The 19,397-nt window shown below is 45.6% G+C and overlaps 1 protein-coding gene across 10 annotated transcripts in view; it reads left to right on the forward strand.

The window, feature by feature from the left end:
* Window positions 1–19,397, forward strand: part of TFDP1 (transcription factor Dp-1) — a 401,906-nt gene that overhangs the window by 312,991 nt on the left and 69,518 nt on the right. For all 10 annotated transcript variants that reach the window (XM_078658073.1, XM_078658068.1, XM_078658071.1 and 7 more), the window contains exon 10: window positions 11,132–11,298. In XM_078658073.1, coding sequence (XP_078514199.1) covers window positions 11,132–11,298 — 167 coding nt within the window. The remainder of the gene's footprint in view (window positions 1–11,131; window positions 11,299–19,397) is intronic.

Raw genomic sequence — 19,397 nt, forward strand, 5'->3', positions numbered from 1 at the left:
CTTTCACATCGGGCAGACCATCGCTTTGCCCACCTTCTTTCCGCCTTCGCATCCTTCTAGAGAGGAATAGAGACTCCACTGTCTGGACCCAAAACGTGCGTTTTCGTTTTATTTGAACCGCACACAACAGTTCCGGATGGATGACCAGCTCTTTGTTGGCTACGTTGGCGCCAAAAAAGGTTGGGCTATCTCCCGATGGGTCGTCTTGTGTATTAAAGCCTGTTATTCTCTGGCTAAAAAGAAAGCTCAGTTGGAGCTACGCGCCCATTCCACCAGGGTGACTGCAGCCACTACAGCATTGGGACGTGGTGTCCCCCTACAAGACATCTGTCAGGCAGCTACATGGGCCTCGCTGCACACTTTTACTAAGCACTACTGCCTGGACAGCCAAGTCCGGAGTGATGGCTTTTTTGGCCATTCTGTTTTCTGAAACTTCCTGGTGTGATCTTCGTTCGCAGACCCACCACCGGAGTTGGTGTTGCTGGGGTATCTATTCTAAGGTAAGGAATCTATCACTATGTATTACTTTCAGATGAACAAGTTACTTACCTTCGTTCATCCTCCCCGTTCTGCGAACTGATTTCTAGGGTTAAGGTCATCCCTTTCAGGGCCTTAGTTTCATGGCACCAGTGGTCAGTATCTTGCATGGCTCAACGTTTTCTGGCGTGGAAAGTCGTGTACAGAACTGACTTCAGCGTAAGAGGGCGGCGTCTAAGTAGCTGCTGCAACGTCATCTCGGCGACCACAATGCCAACGACGGACGCGGAGCCCCACAACGCCACCTTCCGACACTCAGGGGTACTGCTGACGAAAACTTTCCAGATACAGTCTGACGCCTGGGGGTAATTCTAAGGTAAGGAATCTGTCCCTACTAATGTTTGTTATAGATATATCGTTAACAAAGGTAAGTAACTTGTTCTTTTGGCTGAAAAAAGGATTTGCTGAAGTGTGCGAAAAGAAGTATTTAAGTGGCTTAGATTTGGGCCTACCTGCAGGGTGAATGAACCAGGGCCAGCCAAGTGTTTATTGAGCCTGGCTGCGTACAAGGAGATTCTGTTCTTCAGGAGCAGCTCACTGCCCATTAGCTTGTGCTTGAGTTCACACACTCCTTATATAAGTGTGCTATTGGATGTTACATCTGTGCTCCGATTGGTTCCTGTATATGGTGTTTCGATTGAGCTTAGGACTTGGGTTTTTGATTGGCTGATAGGTCTAGTGCACTGATTGGTCCCTGGGGCTAGGGTTTCTATTGGACTTGGGCTTAGGATTCTAATTGGCTGCTAGGACAAGGGCTGTGATTTGTTTAAAGGGCTTGGTGTTCTATTGGTCCTAGGGCTTAGGGTTAGTATTCTGATTGGTTAGGGCTAGTGTTCCCATTGGCTGAAGGTGTCACCAGACCACTAGGGCTCATTATGCGTAGGGCTCAAGGTATCTCAGCCCTGGTGTCGAGGCTAAGGGCAGAGAGGACAAGGGCAGCTTCCTGTTTGGGACTGGTCGGGCCCAAGTCCAGAAATGATGCCCTTTTTAGGTCTCGGCTAGAGTAGGCTGCGCACATGTGCAGTCTCGCTGGCGAGATTTAATGACTGAGTAGCGAGGGTAATCCCCTCCCCTCTTCTCCATTGGCTGGCCGACTTAACGGCGGCCAGCCATTGGAGAAGAGGTCTCAGTGTCGTCATTCTCTCCATCTAAGCCCCGTCCTTTTTGGATTGGGGGGGTGTTTTTTAGGTTTGTTCTACCCTCTTCTCCATTGGCTGGAATGGTAAACAACAAGTCAAAAACACGCCCGTTGTTTACATTCCAGCCAATGGAGAAGAGGTGAGAAAGAAAAACTCCCCCCCCCGTTCTGAAAAGGACGGGGCTTAGTTCCTTTGTGTTTATCTATTCCTAGCCTCTTCCTAAGCCCGTCGCCTCCTCTCCCCCCACCCCTCTTCTCACCTCTCTCCTCCTCTCCTGGGCTCTCCCATCACGGTCAATGCGCTCCCTGGCTGCCGCTGGGCTCTGTGTGTGCCCGCTTTCCGCCGGCTCCTCCTCCCCCCTTCCCCGGCCGAGTCAGAGAAGGCTTCCCCCGCTGCCCTCGGTTGCATCCCCTGCTCCTTGCACCGGTGCCTCACTCCGTTGCTCAGGGCAGGGTCCCGCACACTCCAGCTGTTCACTATCTCAGCAAACACTCAAAAACCCTCAAACCACACTTGTACACCTTTCTACCCCAACTACCACACAATGTCACCTTCACTCACACATAAAACACTACTCTGTCCTATACCACAATCAAATGCACACATCATCAACACCACACAAATCCACATTATACTTACCTATATCCCACCCAGACCCTCATTCCCTGCTCCCTACAAAGCACCAACTCTACCCTCTACTTACTCCTAACAGATCCCTTTCTGTCACCACCAACCTTATACTTCCATCATTTCATCCACCAACACCCTCCTGTTTTTACCCAAAAAAACACAACCTTGAAATTTCACTCTGCCACACATATTACGTCTTCCAGTGATCAAATCTAACACTCTTCACTCGTCCATCCCCTTTCACACACCACATACACTTTTCCAAAGCTCATCACCACACCCTTTACCTTTCAGCTTCCACTCACCAACAATACTTTCATACAAATACTTATCAGAAAACATCTACATCATCCTCTCCTCTCACTGCTCCTCTAAATCTAACTCTCTCACACCAGTACAACAAAATCTCACACCCACACTGCCTCGCAATACTTTCCATCACAAACTAGAAACATAAACCCAATCCCACCCTCCTGACTACACAAATTATACACACTCTAATTCAACTCTACTTCCAAGCTTCTCTCTTCCCCCACACCTAATACAAATACAGCAACTCTTTCAACCACCTCTCATCCATTGGACAATTTAGAACCTTACAACATGACCCACATGCTTACAGAAAGAATCTTTGGAAGAAGATTTCTTATTTGAAACTTTAAGAACCACACAGTCGTTGCCTATGTTAAAGGGTATGATAAGGCATGCTGAAGATATTTTTAAAGATCCAGTAAGGTCACGTATTTTAACACCCAGGGTGGATTACAAATAGAAACCACCATCTGACCCAAAAACCTTTTAAGGTCCAGCTCCCTTTAGAATCCTCAGTCGTGTCCAATACTCGTAAAAGAGCAAATTCACAAACTTCAGGTGATGCAGCACCTTCAGAAAAGGAGTCCAAACTAATAGGTGCCTCAAGCAGAAGAGTGGATGCGGAATCAGCCAACCATTGGTGTAAGGCCAATACACAAGGTATTTTCGCTAGGTACGATTGGGCCCACTGGGACGAAATGGAAGACATACTCCAGTATCTCCCAGAGGAGGAGCATATGAAAAGAAGGCAGGAACTAGTACAGGAGGGGAAACTAATTTCCAATTCCTCTCTTAAGTGGGCATTAGATGCTGCTGATACTGCAGCCAGAGGCATTAACACTAGTATTCTCTTCAGAAGACACGCATGGTTAAGAATCTTTGGATTTAAACCAGAGGTATAATAGACAATTCTTAATGCCCCATTCGACAAAGACCATGTCGTCCTCAAGTGGATGAATCAATTGGAAAAATGAAAAAGGACACAGAAGTGGCAAAATCTATGGAAGCGCTACAGTCACCCTTTAACAGAGGCTCCTTTCGCCGCTCTTTTTATAGGGCAGGCACAAAAAGTACGTCCACAAATGCCAACACATCTTCCTATAAACCACAGAATCAATCCTCCGCCTCTAGAGGATTTTACAAAGTTGGTTACAGAGGGAACAATTTCAAAGGTAGAGGTAGGCCAACATGTATCTCTCAATCTCCAAACAGGCAGTGACTTGCCAACAATTTCCCCTGATCATCATACACCTGTCGGGGGAAGACTGCATCACTTTCTTCCCATTTGGCAATCAATAACAGACAAATGAGCATTGGACATTATCCTGCATGGTTATTGCCTAGAGCTTACCAGCAATTCTCCCAATATTCCACCTCTTTCACAAACTCTCTTTAGAGCACCAACAACTTCTCAAACAAGGAGTACAAGCATTTCTAACAAAAGGAGCTATAAAACCAGTTCCAATAAAACACCAAGGATCAGGGTTTTACTCACTTTACTTCCTAATCCCAAAAAAGGACAGTTCCCTATGACCAATATTAGATCTGAGACCTCTAAACTCATACATACTGTCAGAACACTTCCATATGCTCACACTTGTGCAGGTGCTTCCTCTCCTACTGCAAGGTGACTTGGTCATCACTAGATCTAAAGGATGTATACTTTCCCATCCCTATTCACCCAGCACACCGCAAATCCCTCAGATTTGTAGTAGCAGGAAAGCACTATCAATTCAAAGTACTCCCGTTTGGAGTAGCTACTCAACCCAGAGTATACATCAAATGTCTAGAAGTAGTAGCAGCTTATCTAAGAAGACAACAAATTCATGTCTTCCCATATCTAGACGATTGGCTCATCAAAACTAACACACATCTCAAGTGTTTACAACACACTCAAATAAAATATATCTTCTTCATCAATTGGGAATCAGAGTCAATGAACAAAAATCCCATCTCGATCCCCCACAACTGCAACGCTATCTAGGAGCGATGCTTAACACTCAAACAGGTTTAGCTTATCCCAGTGCAGCCAGAATTCACAATTTACAAACACTGCTGTTACACTTTCAAAGCAATCACCATCTAACAGTAAGAACTTTCATGCAACTTTTATGGATGATGGCATTATGCATTGCCATAGTACCTAAAGCAAGATTAAACATGCGTCCTCTACAAGAATGCTTAGCACGTCAATGGAATCAATCACAGGGTTAACTAAAATATCTAGTGTTGGTAGACAGCTGCACCCATCGGTCTCTGTAGTGGTGGAACACACAAAATGTACCAACAGGGTTGCCCTTTATCGACCCTGTTTCACAGTTCGTGTTCACAGCGGACGCATCCCCTATAAGGTGGGACGCCCATCTACAACATATAACCGTTCAGGGTTTACGGGACACCAAACACAAAAGTCACCACATCAACTACCTAGAGCTTCTAGCTGTTCACCTAGCACTGAATGGATTTCTACCTCACCTGATAGGGAAAGTTGTCGTAGTCCGCACGGATAATATGACCGCTATGATCTATGTACAAAAATAGTGGGGGGGGGGGGCGCGGGGGGACACTCTGCAGTTATCACGCCTCTCTCAGACCATTTGGCATTGGGCAATACATCACAAAATCCAACTGCTAGCAGAACACCTTCCAGGGACAGACAACAAATTTGCGTACTTCCTCAGCAGGATGCAGCAACAAGTTCACGAGTGGGAACTCTACCCAAGTCCTCCTTCCATACTCCCAAGAATGGGGATTTCCACAAATAGATCTCTATGCAAACAGCTCAGAACCCAAAATGCCCAAACTTCTCTTCCAGCTTGGACTGGGCAGTGATATTTGCTTCTGCTTTTCCACCTCTCCCTCTTCTATTTCTCGTTCGGAAGCTCAGGCAAACCTCTCACCCTCTTTTTGGTAGCTCCCACATGGACTCGTCAACCATGGTTCACCACACTACTGGAGCTTTCAGAAGTTCCACACCATAAGCTTCACCTCACCGCAAACCTTCTCACTCAGAACCATGGAGAAATCAAACATCCAACGCCACGGAGCTCAACCTACCGATTTTGGCTCCTGAAGTCATAGTTTGGATACCTTCACCTACCATCAGATTGCATGACAATTCGTAAAGAAGCAAGACAACCTACCACTAGAGAATGCTATGCAGTAAAGTGGAAAAGATTTTTAATTTATTGTAATAACAAAACAATTGTACTACTAGATGCTTCTATACAACAAATTATCTGTTATGTATTACATCTACAATGTGCAACCCTTGCATACACATCCATACGCCTGCATCTTGCAGCAGTGGTTGCATATCTCCAAAACAGACAGCACTTATCTCTGTTCAAACTGCCAGTAATTAAAGCCTTTATGGAAGGACTTAAGAGGAATACTACCAAAAGTTACCCCTGCATGGAACCTTAATATTCTGACAATACTTATGGGACCACCCTTTGAACCATTGCACAATTGTCCACTGCAATTCCTTTCTTGGAAGGTTGCTTTTTGGATCACTATCACTTCACAAAGACGTGTCTGTGAGCTTCAGGGATTACCCTTAGAAGAAGCAATTTTCCAACTGTATTGAGACCGAGCGGTTCTTTGCACAAACCCACAGTTCCTTCCTAAAGTAGTCTCTGCTTTTCATATTAACCAATTGGTTGAGTTACCTGTTTTCTTCCATCAACCTGAATCTGTAGCATAAAGAGCTCTACATACTTTTGATGTCAAAAGAAAATTATGTATTATATTGATAGAACAAAAGACTTTTGCAAAACAACTTTTTGTTGCGCTCCCTCTTGGTCTGGTGTCCTAGCGCCAAGAAACCGCGTGGTGTATGTGCGCTTTATAAATATTTTAATTTTAATTTCAATTTCTCATAAAGGAAAACGGATCTCTAAATCTGGTATTTCTAGATGGATTGTTGAATGTATTCAAATGTTCTATCAAAGCCAAAAGAACTTTGTCTGTACCTCCTAGAGCACATTCTGCTCGTAAAAAAAAGGGCATCAATGTCCTTTTAAGATAATTTTTCTGTAGCTGACATTTGTAAAGCAGCTACATGGTCTACAACACACATTTACTAAACACTAATGTGTGCATGTATTTGCACACCAACAAGCTAATGTAGGACAGGCAGTCTTAATAACAATTGTTCAAACAATTGCAATGCCCACTGGTAAGCCACCGCGTTAGGACAGTACTGCTATACAGTCTATACAAAACGTGTATCTACAGCACACATGCCTCGAACAGATTGTTACTTACCCTGTAAGAATATGTTCTTGGCAAGTAGAGCTGTAGATTAACATACTCCCCCCCCCCCCCGGACACCCGTGGTCATTGCAGTTCTCATTATTATTCATATTATACATGCATGAACATCTCTATACTTAACTCATTTACTCCATTCTCACCCTCTTGCGGGAAAACAATCTTAACCGTGGAGTTGATGCTCATGCGCACCATCATCGAAAGGAGGAGTCACTTTACCTCCTGACTGGAAAAGACTTCTTCGAAGAAAAACAATTTCCAAACATCCGCACCCTACACTATGGCAAGAATATGCAGAGCAAGCGAATCTACAGCTGTACGTGCAAACAGATGCGTACAAGATAAGTAACATAATCATTCCTGCCTTTGCACTATCCTGTTCCCCTGAGAATGTACTTCTCTCTCTAAATCCAGTATCAAGCTTTAAATCAATTTTGAGTTAAAGATTACACTCAATCTTTCCCTTTTTTAGTATTTACAAATGCAACCTGCTTCAAATCATTAGAGGCGATTGATGTTAAAGATGCACAATTTTTAAACACATGCAGAAGGTTTGATCTGTTGAGTGGTATATATTTTGCATCCCATTACGTAGTAAATCAAAGTGTACGACTGGATCATATACTCCTTCCCTACAGAGTGTCACCTTTTAATCTGGGAGTATCTGAACTAGATGCTCCCTTGGCTACAACTGGCCTCTGTTTCAACTGTGTGGGCTTGGCTTTGTTTCCTCATTGGCAATATAGCAGCCCTCTCTTTTATTTTTAAAATGGATGACAAAGTCTCTAGAGCTTTCCTCTTACACTTATTTGATCCTCTACTTAATTGATTAGATGCTATGATTCTATTTATCTGGGTTTTTGATGCTCTTACTTTTTCCATCTCATCCCTTTTCACATTTCTAACTTTCCACGTTTCCCAGTTAAGTACGTATCTCTTCCTTGCTCTACCTTCCTCTTATTCTCTGGACTCCTACACGCTCTATTCCATACATTGTACATTTTGAATAAAATATTAGATCCCATCGTCTCTTCACAAGCTCAGATCTCCTAGCAGTAAACACAGAGGTCTGTCTAACTGAGGTTTCCATCTTCTCTTATTTTGTCAGGGAAAGCTACCAGCCTTACTATGGCGGGCATACACTGACATTGCCCTTATATATTTTGCTATAGAATTTAGAGCCAAAGTTTATGATTGTATCCCCTCATATTTTGCACTCATTGCTTCCAGTATACCACGCAAAGTTTTTTGCATACGTAGTATAACTTCATTGCAGAATTATGTTTATTTCCATTGTCCAATGTCATTGCACCCTCCGTCACCCCCACACCATTAAAGGAAGCGGAAAAGACCACATTCTCATCTAGCACATTATTCTAGTGTATAATGTGGTGTAGAGGCTCCACTGATGCTACCATTAATGGTGCTCCCAGCTGCAAAAGGCTCGCTCTTGGGAATTGGCGAGGAGTGATCAGGATATAGAGCACAAAATCGACAAAGGGATGATAAAAAAAAACACTCAACAGATCAACAGAGGGTGCAATGACATTGGACAATGGAAATGCTATATGAGGTTCAGAGGCAGAATCTAATATACTGCATGCTTCATTAGTATTTAGAGTGCACATTATGCCAGTCTGATGTATCCAATTAAATAGATGAATTTGCCTGGTCTAGGGACAACCGCACTTTTTTTTAATTGCTTAAAATATTTCCCTCAAGCGCCTGTATTGGGGTAGCTAGCTTTACATTTGGTGATGGTTTATAAGTGATAACACTACTATCACCAGAGACCTTCATTGAACCTTCTCCTGAGGGGTTTCCGGAACTTCTTTCTTATTGTCTGTCACTTAGCTGTGGGATTTTTATTTCTTTTATTCCTCCTCCTCCTATAGTCATTCACAGTCATACCCGTTATGCTCCTGGTCCCCCTCACTTAAACTGGGCATTTAAAAACAAAGAATAGGCACGGTAAATTAAAAGAAAGTTGAAACACTTACTACCTCCATCCAATGTATACGCTGCTACCACCTCCACCCTGGACAGCTGTAGACATTTGTAGAATTTCCCCCCTAGCGCAGTGCGCAGGTGAAATCTGTTTAAACTCAAAATCTTTTTGGATATCTTGGAAAATGACGTGTGCTACAGCTCAACCTTCCAGCTGCTCGTCCACCCTCCCAGCTCCCCGAGGGGGCTGACACAGTTTGAGTAGGCTGTTTGGCACAACTAGTATCCTATATGTCCTATAGAATACAGTTGAGGTTCCGTCAAGCTGAAACACTGGCAGAAAAAAGTCCCCTGGAACTGTGCACCATAGAACACTGCAGAAAAACAGCCAACTGTGTTCTCCGGGACGAAGTAACCTGGCAGCCTTGGTTAGGGTTGCAAGCGGATGTCTAGCAATCAAATAGGCAGTGGTAAACCAGCAGTATACCTGCAAACAGGATAGCGGTTGGGCATAAGCATGGTAGCTTAGCAGCAAAGAGACTGGGTGCTACGTATGCGTCTTGGTCATGGTTGTCAGAAGGAGGAGCGCAGTTCCCCCAAAGCTATGTTATTTGGGACTTGAACACACCCCAGCCCCCCAAATATGTGTAGGCCCTGGCTCACAGTCAAGAGGATAGTGCTGTTTGGTCAGGACAAGTCTCCCAAGCAGTCCGCAATCCCATCGCCAGGTCCCCAGGCAGGTATTAATCCAATTGTTCTCTCACTGGGGTGGCCGTGCTGCAATAAGTCTAGTCTTTCACACAGCCGGAGGGGACTGTTGGGTTCAAGGCAAGGCCCGTGGGGATTTCCAGCCTGTTCCACTTCCAGGCCTTGGGCCTCTAGCTGTGCAGTGGGGAGTGCCTCTCCTATGGAAGTCTTTTGTTGGGAGCCAGCAAGCCCTCCCGTTGGACCGTGGGGGCCAGGAGCCATCCAGACACCACAGCTCCTCACTAACACGTTTGGTCCATGCAAACACCACTTGGGGGGTATTTCAATGTAGGCGAAATGTTTGCCCAACCCTCCTTAACTTTCCTCCAAGTGAAGAATGTTAAAATATTTTTACGGCCTGGCTGCGGTGATCTGGAGAAGAACGTCTACCATCTTTGCACACCAGACTGCGCCCCATTGGTTCTCAGAACTTGCTTTACCCCCTCCTTTGACCTTGTTTGAGACTAGTCAAGTAACTTCTCTATTAATTTGAAAGTGGGTGGTATTGTAGTATGCAAGGCAATTTGTTTTGAGGCATAATACTGCCCTTTTGCATTCTAGGCTGTCATAGCTCATGTTTGTATTTGCTATAATATCAAACAAATATTTTGCACAGAGGTCATATTACCTTTACATATTACTTTTTGTGCATGATAACATATTAATAAGATGCATGGTCATGCAGTACTGTAAAGTTTTCTGCAGTAGTCTTAATGTACTTCATCAAGCCTGCTAATGTCACAGGAGTTTTAGAATGCTGCTTTGAGACTGAACTGACAGTCGGGGGGAAAATACAGCTTTGCTTGCATCAGATTTTGTGACTGTGATGATTTCGAATTGAAGTTGTGGTATAGATAATGGGGAAATTCGCTGTGAAATTGAAATCTAAGGCTGAAGACCAAACTGATAACCGAGAACAGCTTTTAAATGCAAGGGGTGGGGAATAGTAATTCTGGTTTTAATCACAATGTTGTGGAAGAGAGCGAATAGCTATTATTGGGTATGTGAAGGGCAGTATTATTGTGTATAAAGTGATTGTTTCTGGATTCCATTAGATGGATTTGCATTTTTGCTAACAGTCTACATGGCAGGCATTTTTGAGGTGAGTACTTAAGGTAATGCGACCCGCATAGATAATTTCTGTTGATCCAATAGTTGAACTTTCTGCAGTACTTTTTCCTTCTCTCAGCTGTTCTTGTGTTATATTCAGACTGCCTTGCGATCCCTTGAAATTAAACAGGCTATGGACCATTTGCACGTCCTATGTTCATAGGAAGAAAGGGCCTGTATTTGTGCTTACGTTTATGGAGAAATGTCTTGACTTTATTTTACAACCTTCAAGATGCAAGGGAAGTATGATGATGAACAAACTCTTGAATATTGATTAGCATCACAAAATAATGATTTACATATATGTAACTTTAGAGTTTAAATTCATTCGTTTTGATTAATTGCATTCTTCTCTCACTGGCGCTTCAGTTTTTAGTAGTCTTATAAAGATAAATATTCAAAATGTTAGAGTATTTTTTTTTTCTAATTTCTAGGTTTGAATACCTTTTTAATTTTGACAATACGTTTGAAATCCACGATGATATTGAAGTGTTAAAGCGAATGGGAATGGCGTGCGGGCTGGAATCGGGAAGCTGTTCTGCAGAGGATTTGAAAATAGCAAGGAGCTTGGTGCCTAAAGCTCTTGAACCATATGTAACAGGTCAGTTTTTTGTTTTTACGGAAAATGTTATTGTAATTCCTTACTCAGTTTATGTATGCAGTGATCATGTAGTTATATATCTCTCTGAAAGCTATTCAATAACGAGTTATCTAAATTGGTGTTCTGCAAAGAAAAACGAATTGAATTATTAGGAAAATATTATTCACATTAAGTTAACATACTTGTAATGAGTGATTAGAAGCCATTTAAAATGTTTTATGTAAAGCTTGTATATTTTGTAGAAAAATCCTGCTAAAATGCAGTCTCAAAGAATTTTCACATCCATATTAATTCTATGGAGGTCTCTTCTTTCATGAACTAATTTGACACAGACTTTTACTATTGGAATCCTATACACTCAGCAAATATTTAAAAAGCAAATATTAAAGAAATTCTTCCCTGAAACCTTTAAAAATCTGAAATAAAGGCAGAAAGCTACATTTTATGTCCTGTTTTTTAAAACATGTACAATATATTTCTATAGATTGATTACCAAAGAAGTTTTTTATCCTTTGTTTTGAAGTTTGCATAACTTTGTTTTCCTATGGAGAGTGTAAATTCATACCAAGTGTTGACTGCAGATACACATGCTGTGCACACTTCTGCCATCTAGTGTTGGGCTCAGACTCTACAACTTAGTTTTCTCAAACAAGTCTTTTGTTGCTGACGTGACGTCGAGACTCCTTCGTGTGAACGTGCATGCTCAACTGCTGCATTGTTAGATTGATGTTTTTTTCCGCCATCAGGTTTGGAAGGAAAGTGCCGGAGCTCTGCAACTTCGGCGCCCTTAAGTGTTCCCAACGCAGAATGGAATTTAACCGGTACGACAATACTTTAAGAACGCCTACTTCATATCCAGCGACTTTCTTTATGACCTCCACTGAGGCAGCTGCCTGGAGCGTGCTTCTTTGCCCCTGGTCAATGAAAGGTAAAACAAAGACACTCTTTCAAAGTGCCAAGAGTGCGGGGCAAAATACGCATACTCTGATCAGCACAACATTGGCAACCTTTGTCTGTCGCCAGAACATAACTAACAGGATTGCACAGTCTGCAACCTGTTCAGAAACAAGAAAACTCTTTGCTCTCGAGGCGACCTGTGTCTAGCTCACACCATGGAGATTGCAGTGGCAGAATTATACACTGAACAAGAACACATCAATGCAGGCATCGAAGAAAATGAAGACTGTGCTGAGGTTGACGTCATCTTGTCCAGTCAGCACTATGAGGAGGAGAGTCGGGAAGAACCCTCACCTCCAACCCTGAATCTCTAAGGCAATCCTACTACTGCGAGAACTGGGCCAAGAATGAAGACTACAACAAGGGGCTTGATTACTCGGTCATCAGACACTCACATACACAACATATTTGCCCCAACGCCCACCCACCACTGCCTTAGTGTGCCACAGCCTTCGGGTCCTGGTCAAGACCGAGGGCACCACAACAGCACAATAAGTCCTAATTGGGCTCAGGCCACCTGAGTAAAATTGGAGGGAATGCTCAGCCCTCGAACCCGGAGCAGCACTCTGTGCTGGCAAAGCCATCGACACCTGCACAGCCCTTGACACGGTTCAAGCCATCAGCGCCGCACACCCTTTAGGTGCCGGCAAAATCATTGGAGTCAACCAGAGATAACGGCAACGGAAGGTTATACCACATATGAGAGCCCATGCCCATGTCACGGTCAACTCTGAAGAAGAGGGAAATATCTTTGAAAATTATCCAAGGATTGATGGACAGTTAAAGGCAATCGGAGGAGGAACATTTATCTGAAATAACAAGTCATCAAAGGACGAGGCAGGATACGACTGTACAACCTCGGCTCCCTCTAAAGAGAAAATTAATGGAACACAAGGCAACCAGCCCTATGCCACTTAACACATCACCACAATCCACGTCACTATCTCCCCCCACACACTCACACGAATTAGACACAGGGAGGCCTACCATTACACTTCTGACAATGACTTTCAGGGAGTGCCCCTAGATAGCCCAGATTCTTGGGCTGCATATGATGTCATTCCTCCAGACCGGACCCTGACATTGATGTGCCAGCCCAAGCATCACCACCAGATACCACTTCTTACCATAGTGTTCTACAGCGCACAGCTGAATAAAACAATGTCCAGTTGCACACCGTGTGTAAGAAGATGATTTTTTCGGGAAACACTCCAAAACTGAGCATTCAGTAGAATATTTACCCAAGATGGGGTCCTTCAAAAAGTCTAAAAAGGCAGGTAATTCAAGAGTGTTAACACTGCGTATCGAACGCAAATACAAGCCGTCTCCCAATGATCCACTCTCCATTAGGAGACACCCCATGGGAGATATACTAATGGTTACAACAGCTAGGAGGGGTTAGCTTCTCAGAGTACAGGTGACCCTCCTCCAGACAAGGAGAGTAAGCATATAGGTGTAGCAGGGAAGCACGTGCCGGTAGGACATGGCAATCATTGGCACATTGCCAATTTAGAGGGCCTGCTCTTGTGTACTAAGAGGACTCCCTGGGATGACATGGAGGATCTGTTACAGTGTCTCCCAGATCTATGTAAAAAAAGGCAGAAGAGCTCGGTTCTGAGGGCAAACAAATCTCTAATGCAACTACTAGGTGCTCCCTAAACCGTGTGGCTATTGTTGCACTAGGAATTAATTCCTCAATCATACTGCGCAGACATGCTTGACTGCATATTTTGGGATTTGAACCAGAGGTTCAGCAACACCTGTTAAACATCCCTTTTGATGGGGGAACATCTCTTTGGCCCAGAGGTAGATACCAAACTAGAAAAAATAAGAAACTGTGAAATCCATGGGGGCATTGCAGTCAGACACCTAGGCAGCAGTCCATTCTCAGATTTCAGGGCAGAGCTACAGCCAAAACTACCACCGCTGGTGCATAGTCCTAGCAGAAACAATAGCAGGCACGCCACCAGCAAAGTGCTAGGGTCTGCTACAGAAGGGGTTTCTGATGGAGACTTCTAGATGCAGATTCCTTACCTTTGAATTTCCAAGGCGTCAGACTGGATTCGGAAACGTTTGCGTAAGCAGTACCCCTGCGTGGCGTTGGGTCGCTCAGTTTGGCTACGCGTGATATGGCTGGCGTCGTTGGCATTGGTTGTGATGTCGTGGTCACCCTATATAGGCGCCACCCAGGCACACGTTCGCCAGTTCTTTCCTTTCCGCGCCAGATAACACTGAACTGGAGAACATCTAACCCATTGTTGGGGTTTTTTTGCCGGACTTTTTTCGTTTTTTACTTTTCTTTTGCGTCGAGGGATGACCTCCAGACTGGCAAGTTTCATGCTGTGTCGTGCCTGTCACCCGCCATGTTGGTTACCAACCGCCATCTTGTTTGCTTAAAGTATCTTGAGCGTGATCACAACTCGAAGTCCTGCTCGGACTGCTGGGCCTTGTTGCCGAAGGCTTTTGAGGGAGCAGCTTGCTGCCCAGCAGTCGACACCATAGAGCACGACTCCTCTGAGATACCGGTCTCGATCAAGTAAGAGAAGGCTGCGGGACCGCTCCAGGAGCCCTAAGCCCTCTTCGTCGCCCTCTAGGTCCTCAGGGCACTTGGGCAACAGACATATGATGAAGTCATCGTCCAAATGGACTTTGATTTACCTCGTCTGCTGTCCGTCGACGAGGAAGGTGGGGAGTGTCTGCTCCAGGCACGGTTCTGTAAAATTGTTGCTGGGGTCTGACTCCGCGTCTCCCCCTATTTCCGGTAGCCGGAACGACCCCAGCTCAGATTAAAGAATTTTACGAGGCCTGGCGCTGCTTATTTGAGTGGGCCAACCCCTCCGGAGTGCCTTTGTGCCCCAGAGGGTTGGAGGAGACCCCACCTGGCTCCACACTGACACCTCTGCGCCGGTGGGGGTCTCATGGATCTGATTCTGGATCCGGGTCCGCGCCAGCCTGAGGCTGCTGGGACTCATGGGCTCCTTCATCCTGTTGGTAAATCATGCCAGGGCTTTGCAGTGTGACCTGAAGTTCCAATGGGCACAGCATCAGGGAAATTATATCCAACATAGTTCAGATCTTGGAGGGAAATGCAAAAGACCTGCCGTGGTGATTAACGAACTGCGATTGGGTCAGAAGCAGACCCCTCTCCCTTCCCCAAACAGATCTCACAGTAGTGACAGATGTATCACTCCTGGGATGTGGCTGCCATCTGTTAGAGGTGGGGGTCAGAAGACACTGGTCTCAGGGGGAGTCGAGACTCCACATCGATTTGTTGGAGCTTTGGGCGAATTAACTAGCATTGAAAGCATTTCTTACCTCTGTCAAGGGGAAATTGGTGCAAGTGTTCACAGCCAACACGACCGCCATGTGTTACTGCAACAAAGAGTGCTGAAGGCTTAGGCTGTAAACTTGCCCCAGCATGCTTTTTCAGCTTTTGGCCCTTTGGTGCGAACAGAAGGCCAATCGGGTGGCCCTTCGACTCTGTTTGCTTTGGCTGGGGTCTGGAGATGTTTCCTTGAGCAGGACACTGCAGGCACATTCCCTCTCCTTTGCTTGCCACCAGATGCAGCAGGTGCAGTCCCCTTCAGTGCAGCCTCTCTTTGACACAAATTTGGTTTAGCAGGTCAGTACTTCTAGCTCCGTCAAAATCTGAGTTTGGGGTGCTCTCAGGGTAGGATGCAGTTGGTAGCCAATGGGCTACCTAGCTCTATCCCTCCTGATGGCCACTTCCTGGGAAGTGTGGAATCTGACAATTTCAAGATGCTACATTCTGCCCAAAGCTTCCTAGCTCAGTCTACAGGTGTGGCTACCAAGGGGACTATATGACCCGTGCAAACCGGTTTGACAACAGGTTTCCCCTCTTCTTCCCAGCTGCTAGATAGTCTGCCTAAAGCTCACCTTGAAGCTTGCCTTTTGGGCCAACAACTGTGTGGCTTCCCTCAGGTTGGAGGTAACACCTCTCTCCAGTGCAGGCCTCTACGGTCTCCTTTCATGGGAGTCATTTGCATGTCTCTCTAGGAGGGCAGAAATCTGTATTTAGTTCAGGCACCATGTGCATAGTTAAGGGCTCAGGAGATTGAAGACAACAAAGTGGCAACTTTGTTAAAGTTGCACACTGTAACTTGTTACATGAATTTAGACCAGAATATATATACTTTTTTTTTTTTGTGGATAGTTTTTATTAAGACCAAAATACAGTCACACAGCGTCATGACGACAACCCTGAGGCAGGCCGCTATCAAGCAACAAATCAACATTAAGGATGTATTATTGTCCACAGTATGTAGTGGACGAACAGCAGCAGCATCTCAGAAGCATCAACAATGAGCATATGCAACAGCAGAAAACATAAGTGTTTACAATTTTCCGGTAGATAGGCATGCAGCAGTCAGTTGTCAATGAAAAGGAGAGCAGGTTAACTGTATATATTCGAATGCCCAAGGAGCGGAAAGCAGCACCTTTCCATTCAAGGAACGACTATCCACCAATTTCTCCCTCCCCCCTCCCTCCTCCACCCTCTCCCTAAAAGGAAAAACATTGATAAAACCAAACTCTGGTGCATAGGATAGAACTACAAACGGGCATTAGGTCAGGTGTATGAAAGTATTAATGTCTTTGGGCGGGGCGACACAGAGCGAACATACCGGCATATTCAGTAGGCCATATAGCAAAGGGGACCATTGAAGCGCAGGGGGGGGGGAGGAGGGGTCCACCCACACAGGGGGGGGGGAGAAGACACAGTGTTCGGGAGACGCAGAACAGACCCCAGACACGCATGACCCCAACATATCAGGAGCACTCACATAAAATGCAGCTATTCCCCAGGGCATGCTGTCGCAGAGGAGTGCAGCTGCAGGCAAAGTGGGGTCATCCCATATCATCGGATATAGCTCCTGGTAGTGATTGTGTAGAGTCAGGAGAGGATGCACGCTCACGCGTCCATCGCGTAAAGGGCTCCCAGATGTCTCTAGGTCTGGAAGCGGAGGGCATTAATTCCCAGTAGCGCTCAAGCTGTGTGTTTCCATATGTCACATCTCGAACCCATGCAGCGAAAGAAGGAGTCGCTCGCCTACCCCAGTGCACCGCCACCTGTCGCTTAGCATAAAGGAGCAGTATCGCATGCAGCTTTCTGTGTGTGGGTAATGTGTCATGAACCCAGCCCAGTAGCCCCAGTAGCGGGGACGGTGTGTCTGACCTATGAAGTATCTGGTTAATAGCAGTGAAGATGTCTAGCCAGTATTGCTCTAGTTCAGAGCAACTCCATGCCACATGTATAAAGGAGGCAGTTTCGTGGCCACATTTCCAACAATCAGAGTCTTCCCTAAGACCCATGCGGTGTAGCGAGATCGGCGTGCGGTAGTACCTGTGTAAAAACTTAAAATGTACTAATCGCAGCCTGTAATTGGGCGATAACATCGTAAGTTGACCACAGCAGAATTCCCACTGCTCCTCTGTAAGGGGCACCTCCAGGTCCGCATTCCAAGCCTGCATTGAAGAAGGCACTATGACGGGGGACTGGTCCCGCATACAATTGTACAATCGGGACACAAGTTTTCTAGGGGAGGGTCTCGAAAGCAGATTTTGAAGAGCCACGAGCTGAGGCGGTTCGTCGGGGAACTGGGGCCACATCGCTTTACAGGACGCCTTCAGTGAGTGGTATAGAAGTAAGTCAGAAAATGACTCCGGGTGCCCCTGCTCGCATGTGCCCAGGTCTCGAAAGGTGCCATTAGGGTACAAATCAGCAAATGTGTGTAGTGTCTGCCCTCGGAGCTTAATTGTGCCACCGCCTTCACACAAGCAGGGTAACATAGGGTTGCCTCATAGCGGGATCGCTGGCGCATATAGTAGAGGCAGTCTGGCTCTGTTTCGCAATTCGCGCCACGTCCAGCGAAGTAGTTCCACCGTGTCTACGTCTTTTGAAGGGCGAGACACCTTGCCATATAACGTTACGTTCAGAGGGGATGGGGCCGCCGCAGCCATCTCCACCGCAACATGCGGCTGGTAAGGGGTGGGAAAAGCCCAGAAGTGCAAAAACTGAGCCTGTGCACATAGTGAATAGAGTTTCATGTCGGGAGCCCCCAGACCGCCCTGCCGCAGCGGAAGCGTAAGCAGCGCCCAGAATGTTCTCGCCTGGCCACCAGCCCACACAAGTGTCAGAAGTAGTGAGCGCACTCTTGCATGAAAATGCGCCGTCAGCGGTATGGGAAGATTGACGAATAGGTAAAGAAACTTGGGGAGGACAACCATCTTTGCCAGTGCTATCCTTGCGACCAGCGATAAGGGTAGTTTGTTCCATATTGCTACCTTGCCCTCCAGCCAGTCTACTGCTCTTCCAAAATTGAGAGACCACAATTCCTGTAAATCACGGCTTATCCAAACCCCAAGGTATTTCACAGCCTCAACTTCCCAGCGCAACGGGTAATCAGAGGGTGTCTCTCGCGTGGTATCAGTGAGAGGGAAGACTACAGACTTCGACCAGTTTATGGATATCCCAGCCAGGCCTTCAAAACGGACAAACTCTCTCAATAGGGGTTTTAGGTTTACTGAGGGATTGATAACAATACAGCGTGACATCGTCGGTGTATAAGGATATAAGCAGGCTCCGTGAACTGAATCCTATCCCCCTCGCTGTGTGGTGTTGTCAAATCCGAGCGGCAAGGGGCTCCATTGCTATCGCAAATAATAGCGGGGATAAAGGACAGCCCTGTCTGGTCCCACGGGATATGGCAAATGGCTCCGAGACAAGCCCATTTATTCTTACTCTAGCTCTTGGCGCGACATACAGCACTTTAATCAAGTTTATGAAGAGGGGACTGAATCCCATTCGGCCCAGAATCCTAAAGAGGAAAGGCCATTCTAGTGAATCTAATGCTTTGGTAGCATCTAAAAACGCAACCGCAGCTTGTGTAGAAGGATGCAAGTAGTGAAGGACGGAAAAAATCGTCCCGAGGTTATGGGACGTCGCTCTGCCAGGTATAAAGCCAGATTGATCAGGGAGTGCCACCATCGGTAGCAAAGGCTGTAGCCTGTCCGCAATGATCTTAGCATATATCTTCGCATCTACGTTGATTAAGGAGAGAGGACGGTATGAATCTAGGATCAGGCTGTCCTTTTCTGGTTTGAGCAGCGCTATAATTAAAGCT

Source organism: Lissotriton helveticus, chromosome 8, assembly GCF_964261635.1.
Source record: "Lissotriton helveticus chromosome 8, aLisHel1.1, whole genome shotgun sequence".
NCBI lineage: Eukaryota > Metazoa > Chordata > Amphibia > Caudata > Salamandridae > Lissotriton > Lissotriton helveticus.